This window comes from Molossus molossus, unplaced genomic scaffold (genome assembly GCF_014108415.1).
Source record: "Molossus molossus isolate mMolMol1 unplaced genomic scaffold, mMolMol1.p scaffold_m16_p_1, whole genome shotgun sequence".
Lineage (NCBI taxonomy): Eukaryota > Metazoa > Chordata > Mammalia > Chiroptera > Molossidae > Molossus > Molossus molossus.
In genome coordinates, this window is record NW_023425344.1 from 144,079,726 (window position 1) to 144,104,165 (window position 24,440).

Below are 24,440 nucleotides of genomic sequence, written 5' to 3' on the forward strand. Positions count from 1 at the left end.
TTAGGTTCAGAGCCCTACTATCACTTTTTCAGACACTGTCATCATAATTCCTTTCCAGTCATTAGGCCTTTCTTCATTCTCGGGTTATGGTGCTTTAAGGAAAGTTTCACCCTGTCCCACCCTCAGGTCAAGGTCTCATTTCCCCACTCCCCTATCCTCTACTCATTCCCTGGAAAAATTAGGACTTCTTTTGAACTTTGCAAAACTGCTGTCCTCAGTGTACATGGAACCGCTAGTTCACTAGTTACTTGGGACTAAGTTCTCTAAGCAAGACTTTTCTATTTCTATCATCACATTTTAGGTCTGCTTCATTTTATTTTTCTTTAAAAGCTTTCAGTACTCAACACCAGATTTTAGGGGCAGCAAAAAAAGGTGCCTTTTTTTTTCTTTCTTTTTTCCATCACCATTGGTCCCCTTATACACTCTTCCATCTCCACTCTGTCACCACCACCACACTGTTGTTCGTGTCCATGAATTTTTTTTTCCTTTATTGCTCAGTCCCTTTACAACTCCCGCTCCAAAACTGTCGGCCTGCTCTCTATCTATGAGCCTGTCAGTTTGTTCATTATAGTCCACATATGAGTGAAATCATATGGTGCTTGACCTTCTCTGACTGGTTCATTTCATTCAGCATAGTGTTCTCCAGGTCCATCCATGCTGTTGCAAATGGTGAAATTTTCTTCCTTTTTATGGTTGAGTAGTATTCCATTGTATAAATGTACTATAGCTATTAAAAAGGTTTTTTTTTTTTCTTTCATTGTAAAGGCAGTACATGGCAACTTTAGTTAGCAATACCTTGGTCCCCATTCCCTTGCAGCTACTGAACATTTGTATTACATTGGCACACCTGTTAAACCTAGATTTTTCTTAGCTATAAGGGGGTTTAGGAATATAATTACACAAGAGTAAATAATAAGATTTTTCATTTGTCCCTCCCTTTTGTGAGGCATGCATGAAAACTCATACCTTTGTTAGTTGGTATACCCTATATGATCTTTACAGAATAAGTAGGCATAAATTAAGTCAAAACCTGCCTTAAAAACTTTTGAGCTTTAAAAAATAAATTTATTTCAGCAGTCCTAAATTCTAATTTGTATGGTTCAAAATAAGACAGTGTACTTATTTCTTAGAAGGAATATTTTTAGTTTAAAGTAGGTAGATTACATACTGTGTGTGTGTATATATATACATGTGTGTGTGTGTGGGTGTATAACTATATAACTTTATACAAAATTAATAAAATTTCTTACTTCTAAGTTTTAAGGAAATAGTGTTATTGGACTTCATTAAAAGACATCCACAAACATGAAGTGAGAGTTTAGAATACTTGGTTATTTAAGTAAATTTTCAACTCAAACTTTATTTGGAATTTTGGAAAATGTTCAATTTTAGGAACATTATTTGAAGACACATCACTGGTATTTTGTGGTCTGAAAAAGAAAATATATTTTTTTATGATTTTTATTTCTTTATTTGACTTTTGGGTGTTGGCCCTTTTGGTGTAACGGTTTTTCTAGAAATGTGAAATGTGTTGCATTTATAAAAATCTTTGGATCTTAACTTAAATGAAAGATCTCTTTGTGCACAAATTTGTACTCAGAAATAGCTTTCTGCTGTAGTCATTAGGAAAATAAAATTTTACACCAATGAAGTGAGTAGTTGAAAAGAAAGAAGGGTAATGCTATTGATAATTTATTTCTAGATTTAAATATTTGCGAATTAGGGTACTGAACTGAAATAAAATGTTTTGATTATTAAAATGTTTTCAGTTAATAAAATCATTATATAATGTTTTAAAGCTATATTGTTTTAAACAAATGCACAATATATTTATTATAGTTTAATACTTGTAAACAACCCTTTTATCAGTTAATATAAGGAATCATTTGTTTTACTTATCTTTGGACTAGAGTAATTGGTACTTATCTATCATAGTAATTTGAGATTATGTATGTGGTTTTTTTTCCCCCAAAATTTCAGCTACAGTTATGAAGTAGTTTTATTTATTTAAATCTATTTTTTATTGTTGACAGTATTACAGATTTCCCCCACTCTGTCCCCTCTGCTCCTGCCCCAGTCCAGGCCTTCAGCACACTATTGTCTGTGTCCATGGGCTATGCATATAAGTTCTTTGGTTAATCTGTTTGTGTCCCCACCAACCCCCTCTCCTCTGAGCTCTGTCAGCCTGTTCACATACATCCATGTCTCTGGACCTGCTTTATTTGTCAGTTTATTTTGTTCATTGAAGTAGCTTTAAAATACAGTGTAAATCACCTTTACCTATTATCATATTCTGGGAAATCTAGTTTAAGTGACTATACTTTTTTGCCATTTAATTTGCTATAAAGTAGTAGTACCTCTCTTTTAAAAGTATCTTAGCAGCTTTATGGTAAAGGCACCTGGTATGGGTGGCGTCAGGAAATGTGTCTCTTGTGCTCTGTATTTAGTACTGTCTTTTTTCTATTCTTTTAAAGCACATAACACTTGAGAACTTTTCCTTTTGTAAAACTTGTGTCAAGTATAAAATGTTTTTGTCTTGTATTTATAATTATTTCCCTTTAGAAAATACTTAACTTTGAGAAGAAATTATTAGTCTTAGAAATGAATAGAAAGCCTATATTTTTCACATTTTTTATCTGATCATTTCAAAATATTTTTTATAATATTTTATACTATTTCATTAATATGATTAGTACCATCATCATTAGGCTTGACATTACTAATTTATGAAGGAAATTTTAAATTGCTATTAGGAACATAAGGGGAAAAAATGGCCACCCTGTTTTCTTTCTGAGGTTGTTAATGTGACAGATAAAAGCATCTTAGAATTGCAGATTGTGATTTCATGATAATCAAGAAATTATCTATCTACATTTCTTATTGGGCTGATTTTATTTTGTACAACGGTAATATGTCACTCACTCTGTGTTTGCATATATTTACCCTTACCATCTCCAATAAGTCATCTTATTTGATACTAGGAACAGAGAATGACTTAAAATTTAGCTTTCATTCTCAAAACCTAATAGATATTTTGTATTTTACTGAGTCAATACTCAACATTGCCTAGAATTTCTGCTTATAATAAAAATAATAAAGTAACTGTGATAACAATAACAATCAAAATGTGATTTTATACTAGACATTCTTTTATCTGTAATCATATTTTAAAATTAACAATTAATTAATGTAGCTCCATCTTTGGTGATTTATACTGACAAGTTAAATTTTACTTACCTATACCTCAGATATATTCACTAACCAGATTTCATAACTGTTCTATTAAAGGAAGATTGGGAAATTACTTCAAGTCCACATTCAGGAAATTGTTCTCGTAGTTGTGGTCTTTCTCTCTAGAATTTGATGTTCTCTCTAGTGTCATAGTTATTTGGTCCAGCTCTGTTTACAGTGTCTACTTTAATGGGGAATTTTTTCTACCAACAGTTTATAGCACCTTAATTGTAAAACTTGTGTTGCACTTAAATACAAGTGCAACAGAATGCTTTCCACATAAATAGTGCTGAAAATAAAGAATTTCATTATGGATTATTATAATACCTTACAATAACTCTACTGTTTAACAAGAGTAAATTTATTATGTTTTGTTCCACAAATTCATTTTGAGCTGAACTTTCTCATTAACTTACTTTTTATATGTCTTTCTGAAGTTTGAAAAATAAATTAGAAGGTTTATTACAGGGAATGATTGTTGTTTTATTTAACTTTGTTTCTGGTGTTTTTATGAGTCAAAATAAGAAACAGTTGGGGCAAGTCCTGTCACATATAGAACATTCTGCTATCACCACACAAACTTAAGGACAGGTGTATGGAAGTAGTTAAGGATTTCAGTTTCTGCTTATTGATTGTCTAGCTCATTTTGCTAAGAAAGTGATTTTTAAAAATTGACTTGTGATTTTATTTTGCTAGTAGTTTTATTTTCAGAATGTATAGGAAATAATGAGGGAGACTATTATTCTGAGCTTGAATACATTTAAATGCATTTACTAATAGTTAATATTTATGGAGTACCTACTATGTGCTAGGCACTATCTTGTACACTTTACATATTTTTTACATACTCATTTAATTCTCACAGAAACCCTTAAAGGTAATGAGAAAAAGAACGTTCTTAACTGATTGGCTAAATCATTCTAATAAATGATAGGGCTGAGTTATGAACCCAGTCTGTCTGACTACAGAAATCCATGTTCTTTACTTCTTTGCAGTACTGCTTGGCAAGTATGTATTTCATGAAAGAACTAATTGTAATGTGAAAACAAAAGGAAACTTGGAGAAGGGATAGAAAAAAGATAGTATAGAATTCATAATTGTGGAAGAAGGCAAAATTAATCATCATCAGGCCATATACACTAGAATTGAGAAATAAACAGCCTACAACCAGCAATTTTTAAAGGAGATGCAATTCAAGAAGATGAGGTGATTTCTTAAAAGACTTTATTCAGGGTCATGAGAAAAAGTAAGGGTAAATCCCACTGCTTGTGGAGCGGTTGTGGGAAAACAACCATTCCTTTTTCTTTTTATCAAGAAAAAAAATTTCAGCTTTGGCTGGTGAACTAAGTGGTTAGAGTGTCAGCCTGTGAACCAAAGAGTCCACAAGTTTGATTCCCGGTCAAGGGCACATGCCTGGGTTGCAGGTTTGTTCTCTGGCTCCAGTTGGGGTGTGTGTGTGTGCAGGAGGCAACCAGTTGATATGTCTCTCTAATATCCATGTTTGTCTCTCTCTCTTTTACTTCACTTTCTCTAAGAAAAATTAATGGAAAAAAATATCCTTAGATGAGGATTAACAAAAAAAGAAGAAGAAAGATTTCAATTTGAAGGCAAAAATTAAAGATTGAGTAAAATTAGATAGTGTCAAAAGAGATAATTTGTTTACTTTAAATGAGTCCCAGTTTCTAGGTATAAGCAAAGTATATCTTTAAGGACTGAAAGAACGTCTATACGTAATTGTAGAGCTGTGGTAATTAAACTTAGAAAAGTCTTACAGAACAGAATTATAGTCAAAGGGCTCATAGTAGGCAATTATTTCCTTTATAAAAGAGCAGGAAAAAATAAATTCTGAGACTTACACAATCCAGTAAACTTGCTGTCAACTTTTAGCATAATTCTAGGTTATATTTTAAAATACATAATTATGTTCATTAGGAAAAGAAAATTAAAACCGGCCCTGGCCGGTTTGGCTCAGCGGTTAGAGAGCATCGGCCCATAGACCATAGAATCCCAGGTTTGGTTCCCGCTAAGGGCACGTACCTCGATTGCAGTTTGTCCCCGGCCCCTGTTGGGGTCATGGGGGTGGCAACCACTTGATGTGTCTCTCTCTTCCTTCCTCTCTCCCTTCCACTCTATCTGACGATAAATGCAAAAGTGTCCTTGGGTAAGGACACACACAAAAAAAAAAGAAAAAAAAAAAAAGAAAATTAAAACCAAAATGAAAAATGTTACTGTATACTCACTAGAATGGCTGAAATGCCACGTGTTGACAAGGATGTGAAGGAACCAGAACCCTCAAACACTGCTAGTAGAATGTGAAATGGTGCAGCCACTTTGGAATACATTTCACAGTTTCTTGAAAAGTAAAACACACTAGGTATTCCCAGCATTTTTCATTTAGAAGAAATGAAGATGTGTCCACACAAACATTTGTACATGAATGTACAGCTGTATTTGCAATAACCCCAAACTAGAAACACCACATGCTATTAACAAGTAAGTAGATAAACAAATAGTAGAATCTTTATAGGAGGTAATACTACTCTACAATAAAAAGGTATAAACTATTGATACATGTGGCAACATGAATACATCTCAGAATCATGTGCAAAGTAAAAGAAGCTGGATAAAACAGAGTATGGGTTGTATAGTTTAATGTATATAAAATTTTAGAAAGTACAAACTTATCAATGGCAGAAAGAAGGTCAGCAGTTGGCTGGGGATAGGTAGAGGAAGAGATGGGTTATAAAGTAGGCAAGAGGAGCATTTGGAAGAGATAAGTATGCTCATTTCATGTGTATACATTTGTCAAAAGTCATCAAATTGTACATTTAAAATATGTGCAGTTAACTATATGTTAAGTAAACCTCACTAAAGTTTTTTAAAGATGGTTTGAGCTCATAATAGAGAGTGATGGTTGCAAAGAGTTCATTATTTCAAACTTAGTTCATTGGGGAGAAGGAATGAGGTCTATGCTGGTAGCTAAATGGACTTACCTTAAATATATTTTTGTTTTGATGTGTGAGATATTTAATTATCCATATTGTGATAGTGAAATGTAGTTAATTGGGTCTGTAGATAATTTCATATCCACACTTAATATTTTTCACTTCAGTTTATCTGGCCTTAGTGTTCTGGGTGTTAACATTTTAAGAGGAGCATTGACTATGTACATCATAAGAGAATAAATACCAAAAAAGGACATCTGAGGTAATACAAAGAATCAAATTGTTAAATCAGACTCAAATGAATTAGAGATCTTGCATAGTGTTAAGCTTTACTAATAAATTTAAGGATGCAGATATTCAAAAAGCATAGATTAAGCAGGGAGAAGTCTGGGATCCTGAGCGTGGCTCCCAAGTCCTTCCTTTCTGCATCAGACATGCCTTGGTTCAAAGTATTAGAGGAGGTCTTTTAAGTGAGGAGTGCAAATTATATACAGCGGAGAGAATTTAGGTTATGTAACATCTCCATTTATTACTCAGATAGTTATATAGCTTACTCAACCATTTCCAGGGAACTCATAAATTCATAGATTCTATCTTGTTTCATTTACCTTGCACAGTTCTAAACCAAGGACATCCTGCTAAAAACAAAAACATTCCATAGATAAGGACTCTCTCCCATAACAGATCTTGCAGTCAGTTCCTTAACTCTTCTTTCCAATATCACAGCTATTTTGAGAAATATGATGGTCTGTTAATACAGAATGTGGACTAGATTTGTTCTGTATGGTTCAGGAGGGCACGACTGGTTCCAGAGGATAGAAAAGAAAGGATGCAGATTACAGTTGGCTATATAAAGCCATTGTGACAATTACTTATATATTATAGGGTCTACAGGATGGAAATGCTCTCATTGCTAGGTTTGTGCTTCTAAATAGGGTGCAGAAAAGAAGAGCTTCTGCTTTTCATGGAGGTTGAACTTTTTTTTTTTTTTTCATTTTTTGTTCAGATAGAGTGGGAGGGAGAGAGAGGAAGAGAGAGAGAGAGAAACATCGACGTGAGAGGGTCACATCGAGTGGTTGCCACCCACACGACCCAACCAGGGCCGGGGACAAACTGCAACCGAGGTACATGCCCTTAGCGGGAACCGAACCCGGGTCTCTCTGGACCGCAGGCTGACACTCGAACTGCTGAGCCAAACCAGCCAGGGCTGGAGATTGAACTTTTGATGGCCTTCACTTTCCATCCAACCCCAACATGTTTGTCTCTAGTGGAGTAATACTATTATCTATTTATGTTCTTAGATTTTACTGTCTTTACTTACTTATAGGAAAGGAAAGACATTATTTTTCAAAACTCATTTAATTCTATTTACCATTTTATTTGAAATCTTTTTTTTTTTCCTTGATTTTCTCAAGTCATTTGTGATTTCTTTTTCCCCCCCTCAGTTTAAGATCCTTAATGTACCCATGTCTTCCCAACTTGCTGCAAATCATTGGAACCAGCAACAGGCAGAACAAGAAGAAAGGATGAGAATGAAAAAGCTCACACTAGATATCAATGAACGACAAGAACAAGAAGATTATCAAGGTATAAAATCATTTATAGGATAGAAATAGAAATTTTTAATGCCTTTTGGGCTTTTAAAATACAGAATATCAAAGTTATTATTCTTGACCTTTTCATGCCATGTTTATATATATTTAGTCTGAGAAGTTCAATGTTTTTGTTAGTCCATTTTATCTTCATTTTTCTCACTCATTTGTAAAATAAAAATAATCTAACTGTCATCATAATTTGCTAATTATATAATTCAATTCTATTCTATACCATTAGAGCTATGTTTGCAAGTATGAGATATTTTTCCTTTGATTTTCAGATAGAGTGGGAAGAAGGGGGGGCCAGGGAGAGACAGAGAGAGAATGAAACAGAGAAACATTGATGTGAGAGAGACACATGGACTGGTTGCCTCCTGAACAACCCTAGCCAGGGCCAGGGATTGAACTGCAACCGAGGTACGTGCCCTTGACCAGAGTCAAACCCATGACTCTGGTTCTTGGGCCAACGCTCTAACTACTGAGCCAAATCGGCCAAGGCAAGGCATTGGATCTTTTTTTTTTAATCCTCACCTGAGGATATTTCCATTTTTGTTCAGATAAGAGTGGGAAGAAGAGGGAGAGAAACATCGATGTGAGATAGACACATCTACTGGTTGCCTCCCGCACGACCCCAACCGGGGCCAGGGACGAACCACAACCAAGGTACATGTCCTTGATCGGACTCGAACCTGTGACTCTTTGGTCCACGGGCCGACGCTCTAACCGCGGAGCCAAACTGGCCAGGGCAAGACATTGGATCTTTTTTTCTTTTTATCCTCACCCAAGGACATTTTTGCATTTATCTGCAGATAAAGCTGGAGGGAGAGATGGAGGAAGAGAGAGAAACATCGATATGAGAGAGACACATTGAGTGGTTGCCACCCACATGACCCCAACTGGGGCTGGAGACAAACTGCAACCAGAGTACCTGCCCTTGGTTGGAACCGAACCCGGGACTTTCCGGTCCACAGGCCAACGCTCTAGACATTGGATCTTAAAGAGCACATCTCATCTCTTGATATGCTCTTTCAGTACTTCTTAATCACTTTAGTCTGTTTAATGGTTTTCTTTAGTCCTGCCGGGACTAATACAGTTGATCTCCCTAGGGTTTATTTGCTTCTTGTGGGGAGTATATTTACCAGAATTCACCACCTTTTCTGTTTTGCTCCTCATGACAGAAATGCTGCAGTCTCTTGCCCAGCGCCCAGCTCCAGCAAACACCAATCGTGAGCGGCGGCCCCGTTACCAACATCCAAAGGGAGCTCCTAATGCGGATCTAATCTTTAAGACTGGTGGGAGGTAGGCCCGTCTCTAATTTCTCCCTTAGCTCTTCTGTGAATAAATTAGGTAATTCTGGATTATACTTAATGGTAAAGGCCTAATATTAGCAAAATAGAAAAGTCTTTGCATTGTAGGTATTTGAGAAAAGAAAACTTACTTATAAAATAGTTACAGGTTTTTGGTTTTTTCTTAAGTCTTGATTTCAGCCACACAGATTTTGGCTTTCACTCTCTCCAAGAGGACTTTTTTTTTTTAACTTTTATCTCTTATTTTAAAATTTATCTTTATTGTTGCAAGTATTACAGATGTCCCTCCTTTGTATTCCCCATTGACCCTTTCCTTCACATCCCCAATCCCCCTTCACCGCACTATTGTCTGTCTGTTGTTCATTGGTTATGCATATAAGTTCTTTGGTTTATCTCTTCCTGCGGGCCCCCCGTTTGTCAGTCTATTCCCACTTCCTTATCTCTGGATCTGTTCTGTTCATCAGTATATTTTGTTCATTAAATTCCACAAATAGGTGAGATCATGTGATACTTATCTTTCTCTGACTGGCTTATTTTGATTAGTGTAATATTCTCCAGGTCCCTTCATGCTGTCTCAGTGTCTCAGACTTCTCTGGTTTTTAAGTTTTCTCTTTTGCATTTATAGAGAAGACTGATTATAGATTAGTTTGAGAGAGATCACAGGCTTGTGTTAGGATCGCTCAGGCTAGTGTTCAGTCATTTTTATTTGTTGTTAATATTCACTGAAGAATATTTTTTTCCACTGATTTTTAGAGAGAGTGGAAGGAGGAAGGGAGGGGTTGGAGAGAGAAACATGGATGTGAGAGAGACACATTGATTGGTTGCCTCCCATATACACCCCAACAGGGGCCAGGGATTGAACCTGCAACCCAGGTACTTGCCCTTGACTAGGAATTGAACCTGTGACCCTTTAGTGTATAGGCCAACGCTCTAACCGTTGAGCCACACCAACCAGGATAGTGTTCAGTTATCTTAATGTTTACAAAAACTCAAAACCTGTTCTCTAGATTTTAAGCATGCAGGTTGAATTTGTTTTGAGTTATTTTGTGTGTGTGTTTTTAAATTATGAAATGTTGCCCAGCCAGTGTGGTTCAGTGGTTGAGAGTCGACCCCTGGACCAGGAGGTCACTGATTTGATTCCTGGTCAGGGCACATGCCCAGGTTGTGGGCTCGATCTCCATTGGAGGCGTGCAGGAGGCAGCCAGTCGATATGTCTCTCTCATCGATGTTTCTATCTATCCCACTTCCTTCCTCTCTCTTTAAAAATAAATAAAAACATTAAAAAAAATTATGAAATGTCCTGCTGGGATTTATGCTAGTTATACTTGAACTTGAGTTGCTTAATGTGAAATAATTAAAACTCTGTAAGGAATTTCACATAGAACATGTTTCCTTATAAGGTCTCCTTTTTCTGTTTTTAAAGAATAAAATTCAAAGTTTTTCTGGGACCTGATCTGAAGACTCATACCATCAACTCAATTTTCTGTCTTGTGGTTAGGTTATGATCAAAAGTGACATTGGCCTTGCTGCTCTTACTGATCTCCCTCCAGGTATGAGTGTTTAGGCTGAGGATATGCAACAGCCCCAAGATGGCAACTTGTTTTGTGGGGCAGGCGAACAGGTGTAGAAGGGAGTGTTTTGGGAGCAGTAGCAGGAGTATGTTCTTGAGGAGAGAGTAGTGTTAGGGAAAATGCAGATGTTCGAGCCTATGTCTTTTACTCACTAAATATACTTGTGTGTTCCTGAAATGGTTTTCTTTCAACTATATGTTCAGACAACTCAAATCAAATGACAGTTTAGGGATCTGTTTAACATCTGTTGGGTGTAATGTTTTTAACAATCCAAGTTAGAAATGCTGAAAAAAAAAATGACATGCACATCCATCTAATTAGGCATAGTAAGATATTTGGTTATATTTCATTATCCAAATTTCATTAAAGCCCTTAATAAGACCTTTTATTGCTGCCAAAATGTAGAAGCAGCTAGCTAGATTATCAGGCCATGAAAATAGTAGTTTCACCCGGCCCGTGTGGCTCAGTGGTTGAGCGTCGACCCATGCACCAGGAGGTTGCTGGTTCAATTCCCAGTCAGGGCATATGCCCAGGTTGTGGGCCTGATCCCCAGTGGGGGGCATGCAGGAGACGGCCAGTTCATGTTCTTACTCATCAGTTTCTATCTCTCCCTCTCCCTCTCTCTCATATCAATAAAGGGAAAAAAAGAAAAAAGAAAATAGTAGTTTCCCGCTTATATATATATTTTAGAGTGGCTTTGAATACATACCACAGTATTTTTGATAATACCTGTTTTCTCTTTTTGTCTTGCAATTGGAGGAAAGAACTGTTAGAATATTTTTATCTTAATGTTTTCCATCAACTTCACCTGTCTTTATTGCCACTTATCATCTCCGAACAGCATTATTTCTACTGTCGAATTCCTTCTCAAGTCAGATATTGCAAGTGTAGCATCTTTTCCTAATTTCTAAATGATTGGGTGATTTTACAAAGTCAGTAAGTTTGATGTTTGATACACAATTGGTGTCTGCTCCTCTCAGCTTATAAGTATCCAGCACCTACCATGGGTTCAGTCCTGCACAATGGAAAATTAACCCTGTCCTATATAGTCCAGTGGGAAAACCTAGCACAGGTGACTTGAGAGAGTTGATTCTGCCCTAGTCATATATTTCTCTGAAAAAAATCATTGATTGAGAACCTGTTAAGTACCAAGCATTTCTTAGGCAGTAGGGAACAAAAATATTGGAAAAAAGAAGTGTAAACTTATATGCTTTAATGGATATGCATATGAACACAAAGGTATGACTTTCTTAGTTTGGGACCAGTTTTTCAGTCATTTTTTAAAATTCTTTGTTACCGTTCTGTTTTTCTTTCCTCCCTCCAGCCCCCCAGTTAGGCAAACTTGGAAGAATTGACCAGTTTTTCTCTCACCTCCCACTGTGTGGCTAACAATAGTCTGCTGCCTCCCCTGCCTGCTGGTTCACTGAAACTGACTCCCCTGAGCCACCAAGCTGCCTCCTCCTGCTTCATTCAGGAGTCTTAGGCTCTCAGAGCACTTAGCATGTGGACGCTCCTTTCTTCTTGGCACAGTCTCTTCCCTTAACTTGGCTCTGCTACGTGCTGGTCATTTTTTCCCTCCCTGACTCCTCCTACTCCTGTCTCCTGGCTCCTTTCTGGACTTGCCTCTGCCTGGAGATGCTCGTGTCTTTAGTTTCTGACTGTATATCCAGCCATCTTCTAAATAGCCACCTAGACATCTCAGAAGAATATAAACCTCAGTGTGCTCCCCACTCCCAGGCCTCTCTCCTCCCGTTCTCGGGCTCAGTGAATGGAAACATAGCCCACCCAGTTGTCCAGACTACAAATGGAGGGTTTTAGTTTAGATTCCTCTCTCCCTCAATTTCCAGATCTAGTTAATTAACAAACTCTCTAATTTGTATGGTTCTCACACTTTCCCATTTTATTCCTCTTTTACTGTGAGATCCTAGATCCAGCTACCATCGCCTCTCATTGCATTATTGCCAGCAGCCTCCTGATCTACTTCTCAGTCTCCAATTTCAATCCTTTCTGTTCCATTCTCTCTGCTGTGCCCACCGTGTTTTTTCTGAAATGAAATCTGCTGTCTGGTTATGTGAGAGCTCTCCTACGGGTCCTCATGGCTTGTAGGATAAAGCCCAAACACCTCAACTTGGTTAACATGTTGAGAGTGTACTTACCTTATTGAAGCCTTTATATCTCTTGCTGTTTTTCCCTCTACTCCCAACCAAGCTGGTCTTTTAGTTCTTTTTGCCTCCCTCTATGTGGAACCCTCTCCTGCTTTTTTCCTGGATAACACTTGCTTTTCCAGCAGGTCTCTGCTTGGTATTCTAAAGTCTGACATAGGTCAGTGTGTATTTATTTGCTGCTCTGGCTCAGGGGCTTCCTACAGACACAGCTAATCCCCTGCTGGCTTGTTGCTGTTCCCCATGGAGTTGAAGAATGGGCTTCTCCATATATGCCTGGCACACAGTACATGCTCAGTAAATATCTGTTGAATGGGTAAAGGGCCTTCTACAAATCTGTGTGTAGCCATTTAATAAACTTTTTACATGTGCTCTTCTTCCTAGGTCTTCTCCCTCTTAATTTCCTAATTTTGCGAGAATCCTAACTCTTGAACTACCCTCTCCACCTGTTTTAAATCTCTTTTTAAAATCATAACTTTGATAAGTAAATCCTAACTTGTCCATTATTCTTGAAAATGACCCTCTGCAAACTATTGTGATATTTTTAAAGCCAGTACTGCTACATGTCCTTGTGATAGTAGTGCAAAGGAACAAGCAGGCATGTACCTGAGTCTTCGAGCCTGTTGAACACCAAATTTTTGTTGTTGTTTTTTTAAACTTGTTTTTAAGTGAATACATCTAGTCATACTGATTGATGGGGTGGAGTCTCATGGTGGTTTGGCTTCTCTTTATTTTCTATTTTTAACGCTGAACCAGACTCAGTAGAAAGATGTGTATGTAGAGCAATGGTTCACCAGATATCTTCAGGGGAACATTCTGATTGGGACACAAAGAAAATTCTGTGAGTGAGGTTTCAAAAATTGTTTTCAGTTTGACTCTTGACTTGGCTAGTGCTTTTTTTAAAATATGCTTTTTATTGATTTTTTTTTTTTTTTTTTAGAGAAAGAGAGAGAAACATCAATGTGAGAAACATCAATCGGCTACCCCCTGCACACCCCCCACTGGGGATCGAGCCCAAAACCCAGGCATGTGCTGTGACCAGGAATCAAACTGGGACCTCTCAGTCCATGGGACAGTGCTCAATCCACTGAGCCACACCAGCTGGATTTGGCTACTCCTTTCTTAAAAGAAATAGTTATTAATATTGTTGATGTTATATCACTGATAAAGAGAAATTTAGAAACTGGTTATCAAAATAGTTTAATGTTTTACTAACCTGTGGATTTTGATAAGGCTCCCAGGAATTATGTTTTTTTTTTTCATTTTCTAGTCAGGATTGAAATAGAGCTGTAAATTAAAATTTCAGCCTTTCTCACTGGGCAGTAATGCTCTAACAAAGTATACACATGTGTTTGTAATGAGTTAAAATAGCAGTAGTACTCTAAGTAAACAATGATCTGGGAATCTTACAGTGCAGAACAAGGTTGTTTTCTACGCCGCTAGTGTTGAAAAAACTGCAACTTAGCATCTTTGGCAGGTGTTAGTACTAAGATGTTTTACATGCTGCAAATTCGTATGGGTTACACCCGTGCTCCTCAAACTTCACAATTTGTATTTTAATCATCTTGACTTTTATTAAACTGCTGGTTCTGATTCGTTTCTAACAAGCTTCCAGGTGATGTCAAAACTGCTGAAGTTGTGGACCACACTCTGAATAGCAAGGGGTTACATACTTCAGATTTATTTAACCCATTTAAGGAGAGCATGCATTTTTTATTAGATATTCTTTTTATGTCCTTATTGTAAGGTTAAATAAGTGATAGTTTTGTTATAAAATAGAGTCCTTCCTAGAATAGTATTTAATCCAGAGTGTAAATTGTAAGTGCTTTTTGGGCTTTTAGATTTTTAAATCTCTCAGAATCATTGTTTGCTTATAAAGCAGTCAAGTGACCCCCCCCCACACACACACACACACACACTATATTTAGTGATATTAGTGTGTCTTACTTACCAAGGACTATGAACATTTTTTGCCTAACATTCATTGAATTTCTTTAAAGTATTCTATTTTAGACTATTGCTTTCTCTTTGATTTCAGAAGACTTTTCTCTTTTAGGGGATACTTATGTTAATTGACCTTTTTTTTCATTTCATTGAGTTCTGTATGAATTACAGATAGATCCAGATGAATATATACTTTTCATATTTGCATTTTATTCTTTGAAAGTTTCTGTGAAAAGCAAACAGTTTGCTAGAGCTACCATGAGACAATACCACATACTGGGTGACTTAAACAACAGAACTGTTTTCCTCACAGTTCTGGAGGCTGGAAATCCAAAGTCAAGGTATTTGCACAGTTGGTTTTTACTGAGGGCCATGAGAAAGAATTTGTTCCATGCCCCTCTCCTAGCCTCTGGTGGTTTGCCAGCAATCTTTGATGTCCCTTGGCTTCTGCATTATCATCCGATCTCTGCCTTCATCTTCATGTGGCATTCTGCTTGTGGTGTATCTGTGTCCAAATCTCCCTTTGTTCTAAGGACATGGTTATACTGGATTAGGGGCCCGTCCTACTATGATATGGCCTCATGTTAACCAATCACATCTGCAGTGACCCTATTTCCACAGAAGGTCACATCCTGAGGTACTAGGAGTTAGACTTCAGCATGAATTTTGGGGGTGTACAATTCAACCATAACACAAACCACAAATTCTTAGCATCTTAAAAAGTAGTTGTAGGAAGGATACCTAGATCACTGTCAGAATTGCCTTTTTACCGCCCTTTTTCGGGCTCCCCTTGTCTTAGTCCAGTAGATGTTTGTATGCCCTTTAAAAAGCACCGATTAGGCCCTGGTCGGTTTGGCTCGCCGGCCTGCGGTCCAGAGAGACCCGGGTTCGGTTCCCGCTAAGGGCACGTACCTCGGTTGCAGTTTGTCCCCGGCCCTGGTTGGTCGTGCGGGTGGCAGCCACTCGATGTGTCCCTTTCATGTCGATGTTTCTCTCTCTCTCTCTCTTCCTCTCCCTCCCTCTCACTCTATCTGTACAAAAAATGGAAAAATGTCCTCGGGTGAGGATAAAAACAAACAAACAAACAAACAAAAAGCACCGATTAGTCTGGGGATGGCAGTAAACAGTGGCTGGTGGTATTTAGAGGTTCTTTTCTTACTGGAAGTTTGTCCTCAGTACTAGTTCTTTAACGTTGCCCTGTTTGTGCCTCTAGGAGACGTTGATCCAGCAGCACGTGTCATTTCATTAGGTCCTGTATCTGATGTTGTGGATAGTGGAGTCCTCCAGCAAATGAATGAGAGCAGTGGACACATCTCAGCATGTCGGTCTAGAGAGTTGCGAATCTGAACAACCTGGGACAGGCTGGGGCCATGAGGCGGAAACAGCAGCCTCTGCCAACACCGGAACAAGCCGCTTCCAGATAAGGCATAAAGGCCTTTGACATGGAAATCACGTGAGGGTTAATCTTCTCTGAGAATGGCAGTCAAGAAATGAGATGGTTAACTTGACTACTGAGCAGTTACACCCAGAAGAGTGTCAGTGAGATGACTGAGCCGGAGAAGAAATGGTTGTAATGGTAATGGTATGGGGGAAATGAACCTGAGTTTTACACTTGATTTGAGTTACAGTGTCTCTGAATTGAACATCCCATGTTGGAAGAAGATACATTTGGGGGCTCCAGAACTACAGTAGAAAAGTATAGCGCAAGCAGTAAAATCTTCTAGTAAAAACTTACATGCAGGACAACAAAATGATGAAAGATACCAAATACCAGATAATCCACCAGGAAGGCTTTTGTTTAGGAATTTGTTTCAAGAGAAACAAGGGATGAGGGAGAAAAATCAGTTTTATCCATCAGAGTCAGTGATATAAAATTGCCTATTAGGGTAAAAGAAAAATGTGAAAGACTGTTAGTATAACAAAGAGCATGGATTCAGATGGCTTAGGGAAGTCACACCAGCCTGAAAAGAAGGATACTGAGCCCATTGTAAGTATCATTGAAAACAAACAGCGTGCTAGCCAGCATGTCACAGAAAATGGACGAAGGACAACAAGAAGTGGATCAGAAGATTTTGTTGACCTTCATGGGTTTACAGCCTCTGTCTCTAAACAAAGTATGGAAACAGGAGAGCTTTTATTTTGCTTTTGTTTTTGTTTTGTTTTGTTCTCCCCCCTACCCCCACTAAATAGAAATGAGGGTTCTTAGTCTGTTTCTGGCAATCTGTTAATTTATTAGGATAGTTGTCTTTCGTTTGCTTTTCAATAGGCATAGTAAATTTAGTTAAAGAGCACATCTGTATGCTGCGACTTGATTACATCTTTTTTCTAGCTATTTTGCATTTTTTCTTTTACCATGTTTCAGTTTCTGCATGTAGAATTAAATGAGAAACAAAACTTGTAAAGTTGTAACATTTCACACGGAAATGCTGCCCGATCTTCACCAGCTTCAGAAATCTGACCTTTGCCGATGCTGCAATAAAGTGTTGTAATTTAGATCTGCTGTGGTTGTGTTTTATGTTATTTGGGTTTGGGAATCTATTAAATGGATCAGTCAGTATCTTTCAAGGTCATCCTCATCCTTTATAAAGTCTCAGAGACTATTTCTTTAGCACATCACTAGCAATGTTGCTCTCACTTCAGCATTTTGTATTTGCATTGTTTTCCTGGGTGCCTATTAGCTTACCTTTGAGTCAGTACAAAAATTAGCCGTGGAGTCCAGTGGAATAAATAGGCTTAGAGCGGGTTAAGATGGAGAATGTTGGCACAGCACAGTCTAACATGAGGAGTGTTTACAATTTTACCAGAATGTGTGTAATAAGAGTGATATATTTTAAAAAAGCCTCTGTAAGGCAGGCAACTCAGAAATGAATTGCAAGAACCATTGTTTTTAATTTCTTTCTAAGTGTTCATTCCAGGGCTAACTTTGCAATTCAAAGGAGTGCCTGTAATCACTATTGCTAAAATATCTAAAATTCAGCTGAGCGTCATTAGAATGTGAAAAGAAATAGAATTTTAATTTAAAAAGAAAGTATCAAAGGTCCTTAATTCTGTTAACCCTATTTTCCAACATTCTTCACCATCTTCATTGCTGACCCATATGCTATTTCTTACTATTCTGTGTTGGGAAGAATGGTTTATAAGTTTTGCCATTTTCATGTTATTTCTGTTTTAAACTGTTAAGGAGAGCCAGGGATGATAATACTGTATATCATGCACAAGGCAGAGAATATCTGAAAATCAGCTATAATTTACCTGCATTCACCTTTCATATGTCATTTAGAAAAAACAGGTCACTAACAGGTGTAAGGTATTTTAGGAACCATAAAGAAAGATCAAATGAGATGGTACTTTATTCCATTAGATTACTGTAACAAAGAGATTACTGGTGACCAAAAGATTAGTGATATGTAAGATAGGTTCTGTGTTAACCACCAAGAAACTTGCTTATATTTTTTTAAAAAATAATTAGGGAAAAGCTGCCCGTCTTTTGGAAAATGCTGGTATTCTCATAATTTGTCAGTCTTTTGGACCTTTCTTTCCCCCTTGTGATCCACAAAGGAAGCTGATGTTAACAAATCAGATGTTAGCTGGCAGTCTTTGCCCTTTGATCTTTTGATTCTTCTTTAGGGGACTAATAAGCTAAAAAGGCCTCTGGGAACCTAAGAGTCTGTCCCCGTGAGAGCTGTCCAGGCCCTTACATATTCTTAGTCTCTATACAGTCATTGCAAACTTGACCCATGGGAAAACCACCTGGTGGCAGAAAAGATACAGATAGCGTACAGTAGCTAGAAGAGCCAAAACAAGAAGCAAGACCAGAAAAGTAAACAGCACATAAGCAAGACACAGAAACAAAAGAGGAGTCCTGGCCCAAACCCCAGATCCTGGACCCTGTGGAATGTTAGTATCAGAAGAAACTCAATTTGCAGATGGGAAATCATCCTGACAGTTTCGGGGCTTCTTTCAGTGCTGTGAGACCAGTCATTGGTGATGTCACAGCTTTTTGTGACTAGCAGAAATAACTTCATTAAAGGAAAGAAATAGGTCTAGAGTGGTGAGGCCAACAGCAAAGAAAGGCAGACTCAGATGTCGTAATAACTGCAGCCATATCATAGAACACCTTTGTGGTACTCATACTGGAAAACCTGAGGTAATGGTTGGTTTTGTTTGTTTTTAAAAACCAGAATATAGAAGGTCGAGATAAAGAATATCTCAGGTTCCCTTCTAAAATGGCTTTAAAGGTTTTTTGTTTATTTTTTTTCTTTATTGGTTTTTAGTGAGAGAGGAAGGGAGAGAGAAACATCAACGAGAGAGAACATCAACTGGCCGCCTCCTGTGTGCTCCCCCCCCCCCCCACTTGGGTTGTATGCCCCCAGGACTTGGCCCACAACCTGGGCCTGTGCCCTGACCAGGAATCAAACTGGTGACCTCTTGGTGCATGGGTCAATGCTCAACCACTGAGCCACACTGACTGGGTAAAGGTTTTCTTAAAATATATTTCTATTGATTATTTGGAGAGAGAGAGAGAAATCAATGAGAGAGGGAAGTGGGACTGAGCCCAAAACCCAGGCATGTGCCCTGCCTGGGAATCGAACTGGGATCTCAGCCCAAGAGATGGCACACAATCCACTGAGCCACACCAGCCAGACAAGAAAAGGCTTTAAAGTTTTCTTACAACCAGGGATAAATTTTCAACTATCCAGAAGCCAGTATGTTACTTGCAAATGAAGGATACCTAATTTAAATTCTCTTAAATTTACAGGAGATTATTGTAAGGATCCTAAAGTTTGAAACCAAGACAAGAATATCGTTGGGCTTTAGAAATGACTAATGCAGTCTGAATTGTCGTGTGCTTTCTGCTCCTTGGCTTTCTTTTTCCTCACTGTCTTAGCTCTGGCTACTGTAACAGAGTACCAGAGACTGGGCAGCTTAAACAGCAGGCATTTATGGCTCACAATTTGGGGGGCAGGAGCCCAAGATCAAGGTGCCAGCATTGTCATTTTCTGGTGGAGCCGTGGCTTGTGGTTGGCTGCCTTCTCACTGTACCCTCACATGGCTTTTTCTCTGTTCATCCCTGGTATCTCTTTCTCTAATAAGGACACCAGTTCCATTAGGTTAAGGACCCACCCTTATGACCTCATTTTACCTTAATTCCTTAAAGGCTCCATCTCCAAATACAGCCACACTGAGTGTTGAGGCTTCAACCTATGAATTTAGGGGGGCAGTACACAATTCAGTTCATAACTAACTGTAAAGTTGGCTGCTAAACATCCTTGAGTTTTATGTCTCGCAGCTACAGAAATGACACGTATTCTGCAGCCAAACCTGCATACCCACAGAACTGCTGGTCCCACTTGGCATAGGTGTCTGTCCTTGGACCAGTGATCTGTGGTCATGGGGGTGGGACTTCATAATTGCCTGGGGAGAGCCACTTGCTACACTCAGCATGCAAAATTGGGGTTCTCTTGGGTTTTAAATGTGAAGTTTAAATGTGAAGCTATCAGTGTATTTCTAAAGTTTGTTTTTTAAAGAATTCTGAATGTTTTATCTATACAAGCTCTCATTAAAACATCCCTTTCACTCTGTATGGCTGTCACCTAGGTGTAGCTGTCCCAGCTCTCAGTCTGGTGTTCTTCCATAGACTTAATTTGAATGAAAACAAAATGGAGGTGAAATAATTTTAGAAATCCTTAGCATGTTACAAGTAAAATCACATTTTTGGCATTCTTATTTAAGTGTGTGTGTGTGTGTGTGTGTGTGTGTGTGTGTGTTTTACCTTTGAAAGTCCAAATCTCAATAAATATGCTTCTTTCCAGAAGAGTAACTTCAAAAATTGTTGGGTTATTTATCAAATGTTTGTTTCCTTGGAAATGGTTCTAATTTTATAGTTATTGGGAAAAGCATTTCAAATTCTGTTGAGTGTGCATGAATGTGTTTAAGTACTTATAGTTTTACCCTTTCTTTGTCTTCCTACATGATACTAAATAGTTTTATTTTGGATTCATGGACACACAATGCAATATACATGCAAGATCCTGTATCATAGAAATTTACACTTGAAATCTATATACTTTTATTAAGCAATGTCACCCCAATAAATTTAATAAATATTTATATAAATACTTGGCAACAATTGGAAGAGAAAGATTTGTTGACAAATACTTATTGACCCCATTCTGTATCGGGGACTGATCTAAGCACTGGAGATACAGTGGCAGGGAAAATCTCTGTCCTCATGGAACTGACATTCTAGGAGGGGACACAGACAAGACATGAAATTAGTGATGATCTGTCAAGTGCTTATCGCAATGTTGAGTAGCACATAGGAAGGATTTGTTTGATGATAGCTGCTGTTATTATTACACCTTTGCATCTGCTGTTTCCTGTGCTGGGAGTATCCTGTCCTTGACTACCTGGCTCATGCTACTTGCCTGTCAAGGTTCAATTCATGCTTTGCCTCTCGTAAACCTTGCTGCCTTCCCTACCCACCATTTGATTTAGGTGCTTTTCTTGAGCTTTGTTAAAATGTGTATCTGCCTACCTGCCCACCCCGGGCGGCAGGGGCGGAGGGGATGAGGTTTAAAGGAGTGGTTACCCTGCTGCCGTTTTTTGCAAGAGACAAGCAAAGCCCCCTGTACAGGAGCACAAGGCTAGGAATGGGGGAGCCCTGTAAAATGCTCAACAAATGCTTCCCTCCAGACTGTGGGAATTCTGGGAGTATCTGCTCAACCCCCAGGAAGTGCGTGTGGCCACGTTTCACACCACCTGCCCCTGCAATGTTCAAACAGGACTTACACGCTTGACCCAAATTCTGCCTGACCTTAGCCCTTACTTGCCTTGTCTGGCTTGGAATTTGGAAAATGGAAACAGGTCCCACTAGTCTGCCATTTCCTGGTTCACGCTGACTGGACAGTGGCGTGGCAGGAAATTTCTCATCTGGACTGACGGGCAGTTTCATGAACTGTTGCTTTGTAATCGAAGAGGTGAAGTGGTGGGCTTCATGTATCTTCCCGAGAGCTGTGTTCACCTGTATATTCTTGCCATTAGGGAGAGCTCAGGTCTGGTACATGTTTTTCAGTAGAGGCTCAGAGGAAAGAGTTACCTACTATGTTCTGAGGGGCATTGAAGGCACCAGACTGACTATGGTCACTCATTCACTTATTAGATGTTTATTGAGCACCAGCCCCGATACTTCCTACCTATAAGACCTTTGGTAGTTACTAACCTCTAGTCGTCTCCTCTGTAAAATGAGGATAGCTTACTAGGGTTGTGTGAGGAGTCAGTGGGACTAATACAGTGGCTGTTCTATAGTGAGTGCCTAATGAAGGTTAACTGGTAGTAGTAGTATTACTCCAGCTTCTGTGTGCCAGATACAGTGTTGGTTACCAAGTTGACCAAGCTGACTTTGCCCTTGAAGAACTCATAAACCTTCACATGTGCAGAGAGTGAAGATGAAGTTCAAACATCGGTGGCTAAAACCACACATAATTTCCAGTAAACTGTACTTTATTGCCCACAGAAAAATATGCCTGGACAGCGGTAGGAATGCCACCTCAGGACACTCCAGTCTGAACTGAGTCCTATGTTCTTGCCAAACAGAGAATGTCCCCATTCCCAGAAATCACTGGCCACTTAGATTCAGGCATAAACCTTTTGTTTTCTCATGAATTTTTCCCTGTATATCTCTTCCCCAATAACGGGGACATTAAGGAGAAATACATAGTGGTTCTAGTTCCCATGACTCCAAAAGTATCATGGCAGCTTCTGAGTCCAGTGTCCCCAACAAAAGTAGGCTTTTGAGTCAAACTACCCCAAGTGTTTTTCCGAGATATATCATAGGTGGGGGTCAGATGAACAAAATTCCAGGATACCCTTTGGAAGAAATAGGGATCCTCAAAACCACACATGCTGGTGACTTTTCTATCAACAGACAGAATGGGCCAGGAAAATGCTCCAAAGCCATCTTCAGCTCGAGGTGGGTTCCTGCTGGGCTTCTTTCGAGGGCATTGGCAAAGAACAGGAAGTGAAAGGAGCCAACCAGGAAGCAGTTTTGAAATGAGAAAACAGAGTTATTTTTCAGTTCAATCGGCTTGACCCCCTGCTTGTGTGTGTAGCACAAGGGCCTGTGGGAGTTGGGTTTTCAAATCAGTGAGCCCACATTTACTAGGACTTCTGTGCGCACAGGGCCATTGGTTAAACGTTGAGACTAGGAGGGATTGTAGGGACTGACCCAAATCCTTCAGTAATTTATAATCTTATTCAAAGCCGCACACAGAATGTGCAGCCTCCCACGTAAACACAGGACCAGCCTTGCCCCTTTCCGTGATTACGGGTGATGGAGGGGTGCTGGCTGAGAGCTAGACAGAACTGACTGGAATCCGGGTCCTGCCACTTACTGAGTAAGTTTCTTAACCTAAGCCTCATTTAACTCATTTGTACCATGAGAATCAAATTATGAATCTTCCAGGGTGCTTGTGAAAATCAAATGGAAAGCATTTATTCAACACTCATATGCTAGGCTGAGGTCACAGTGACACACAAGGCAATATCCTGCCCCTGTGGTGCTTACACTCTAGGACAGAGACACACACACACACACACACAAAATAATCAAAAATTCAGAAAAATACAAATAGAAGCTGTGATGCACGGCCCAAAGCGCCTTCTCTGAAGGCTGGTTGTGGGAGCATTGTTAGCAGGCAGCCCTGAGCCGTCAGCTCCTCCTGGAGCGGGCACAGCCGCAGATGTTGCTGGAGGAGGCCCCGGCAGTTCCACATGCAAAGACCGATCAGTACAGAGGTACAAAGGCCTGGCCATCCTTGACCCACACGTCTGGATCCAAGTCAGGGGTCATTCCAACTGCAGAGAGCTGCCGAGCCTGCCTCACGGCTGACGTGCCCCATGCCCATCCTTGCTGCCCCCCTTCCACAGCTGTTGATCCCAGGAGTGCTCCCTAATGAACATCTCATGCTCTCAACTCCTCCTCAGGGTCTGCTTTCCTGAGACCCGGTCTGAGACCCGGACTGCCCTGCTGGGGGAGGCGCTGTGGCTGCTGGGCCTCTTGAGATGGGGCCTGTAGGGAAAGAGCCCTCTCTGTGAGGACAGGCCTGATGACAAGGATCGGCCCCTTGAAGAGGGGAAGCATGTCTCAGACAAGAGATAAGAGTGAAAAGGACAAGCATGGCTTAGTTGAGTTACTGAGTGAAAAAGCAATGAGAGGGCCCTGGCCGGTTTGTTTCAGCGGTTAGAGCGTCGGCCCGCGGACCAGAGAGACCCGGGTTCGGTTCCCGCTAAGGGCATGTACCTCGGTTGCAGTTTGTCCCCAGCCCCAGTTGGGGTTGTGTGGGTGGCAGCCACTCGATTTGTCTCTCTCACATTAATGTTTCTCTCTCTCTCTTTCTCCATCTCTCCCTCCCACTTTATCTGAAGATAAATGTAAAAGTGTCCTCAGATGAGGATAAAAAAAAAAAAAAGCAATGAGAGGGAAGAATTAGAAAAGCTTTGAGAGGCAGAGCCCATATCAGAGAAGGCTTTGCCAACCAGAATGAGAAAGTTGGATTTTCTTCTAGGTGTGACAGTTGATCTGATCTGATTTTAAAGGGTCACTCTGGCTGCTGAGTGGAGCGCGAGATTGAAGGGGCAGTAGGATTGGGGAGACGAGATCATGGGGGTGATGTGGAGACAGAGT

The 24,440-nt window shown here is 39.4% G+C and overlaps 1 protein-coding gene across 6 annotated transcripts in view; it reads left to right on the forward strand.

Moving 5' to 3' along the window:
• Nucleotides 1-17,248, forward strand: part of UPF2 (UPF2 regulator of nonsense mediated mRNA decay) — a 121,869-nt gene extending 104,621 nt beyond the window's left edge. For 3 of the 6 annotated variants that reach the window (XM_036254561.1, XM_036254568.1, XM_036254563.1), the window contains exons 20-22: nt 7,622-7,763; nt 8,950-9,070; nt 10,502-10,609. In XM_036254561.1, the coding sequence (XP_036110454.1) occupies nt 7,622-7,763; nt 8,950-9,070; nt 10,502-10,583 (345 nt within the window). In that variant the 3' untranslated portion in view covers nt 10,584-10,609. Of the gene's footprint in view, nt 1-7,621; nt 7,764-8,949; nt 9,071-10,501; nt 10,610-15,968 lie in introns of those variants that run through there. The other 3 variants (XM_036254583.1, XM_036254577.1, XM_036254592.1) reach the window with 2 other exon arrangements.
• Nucleotides 17,249-24,440: the final 7,192 nt, after the last annotated feature.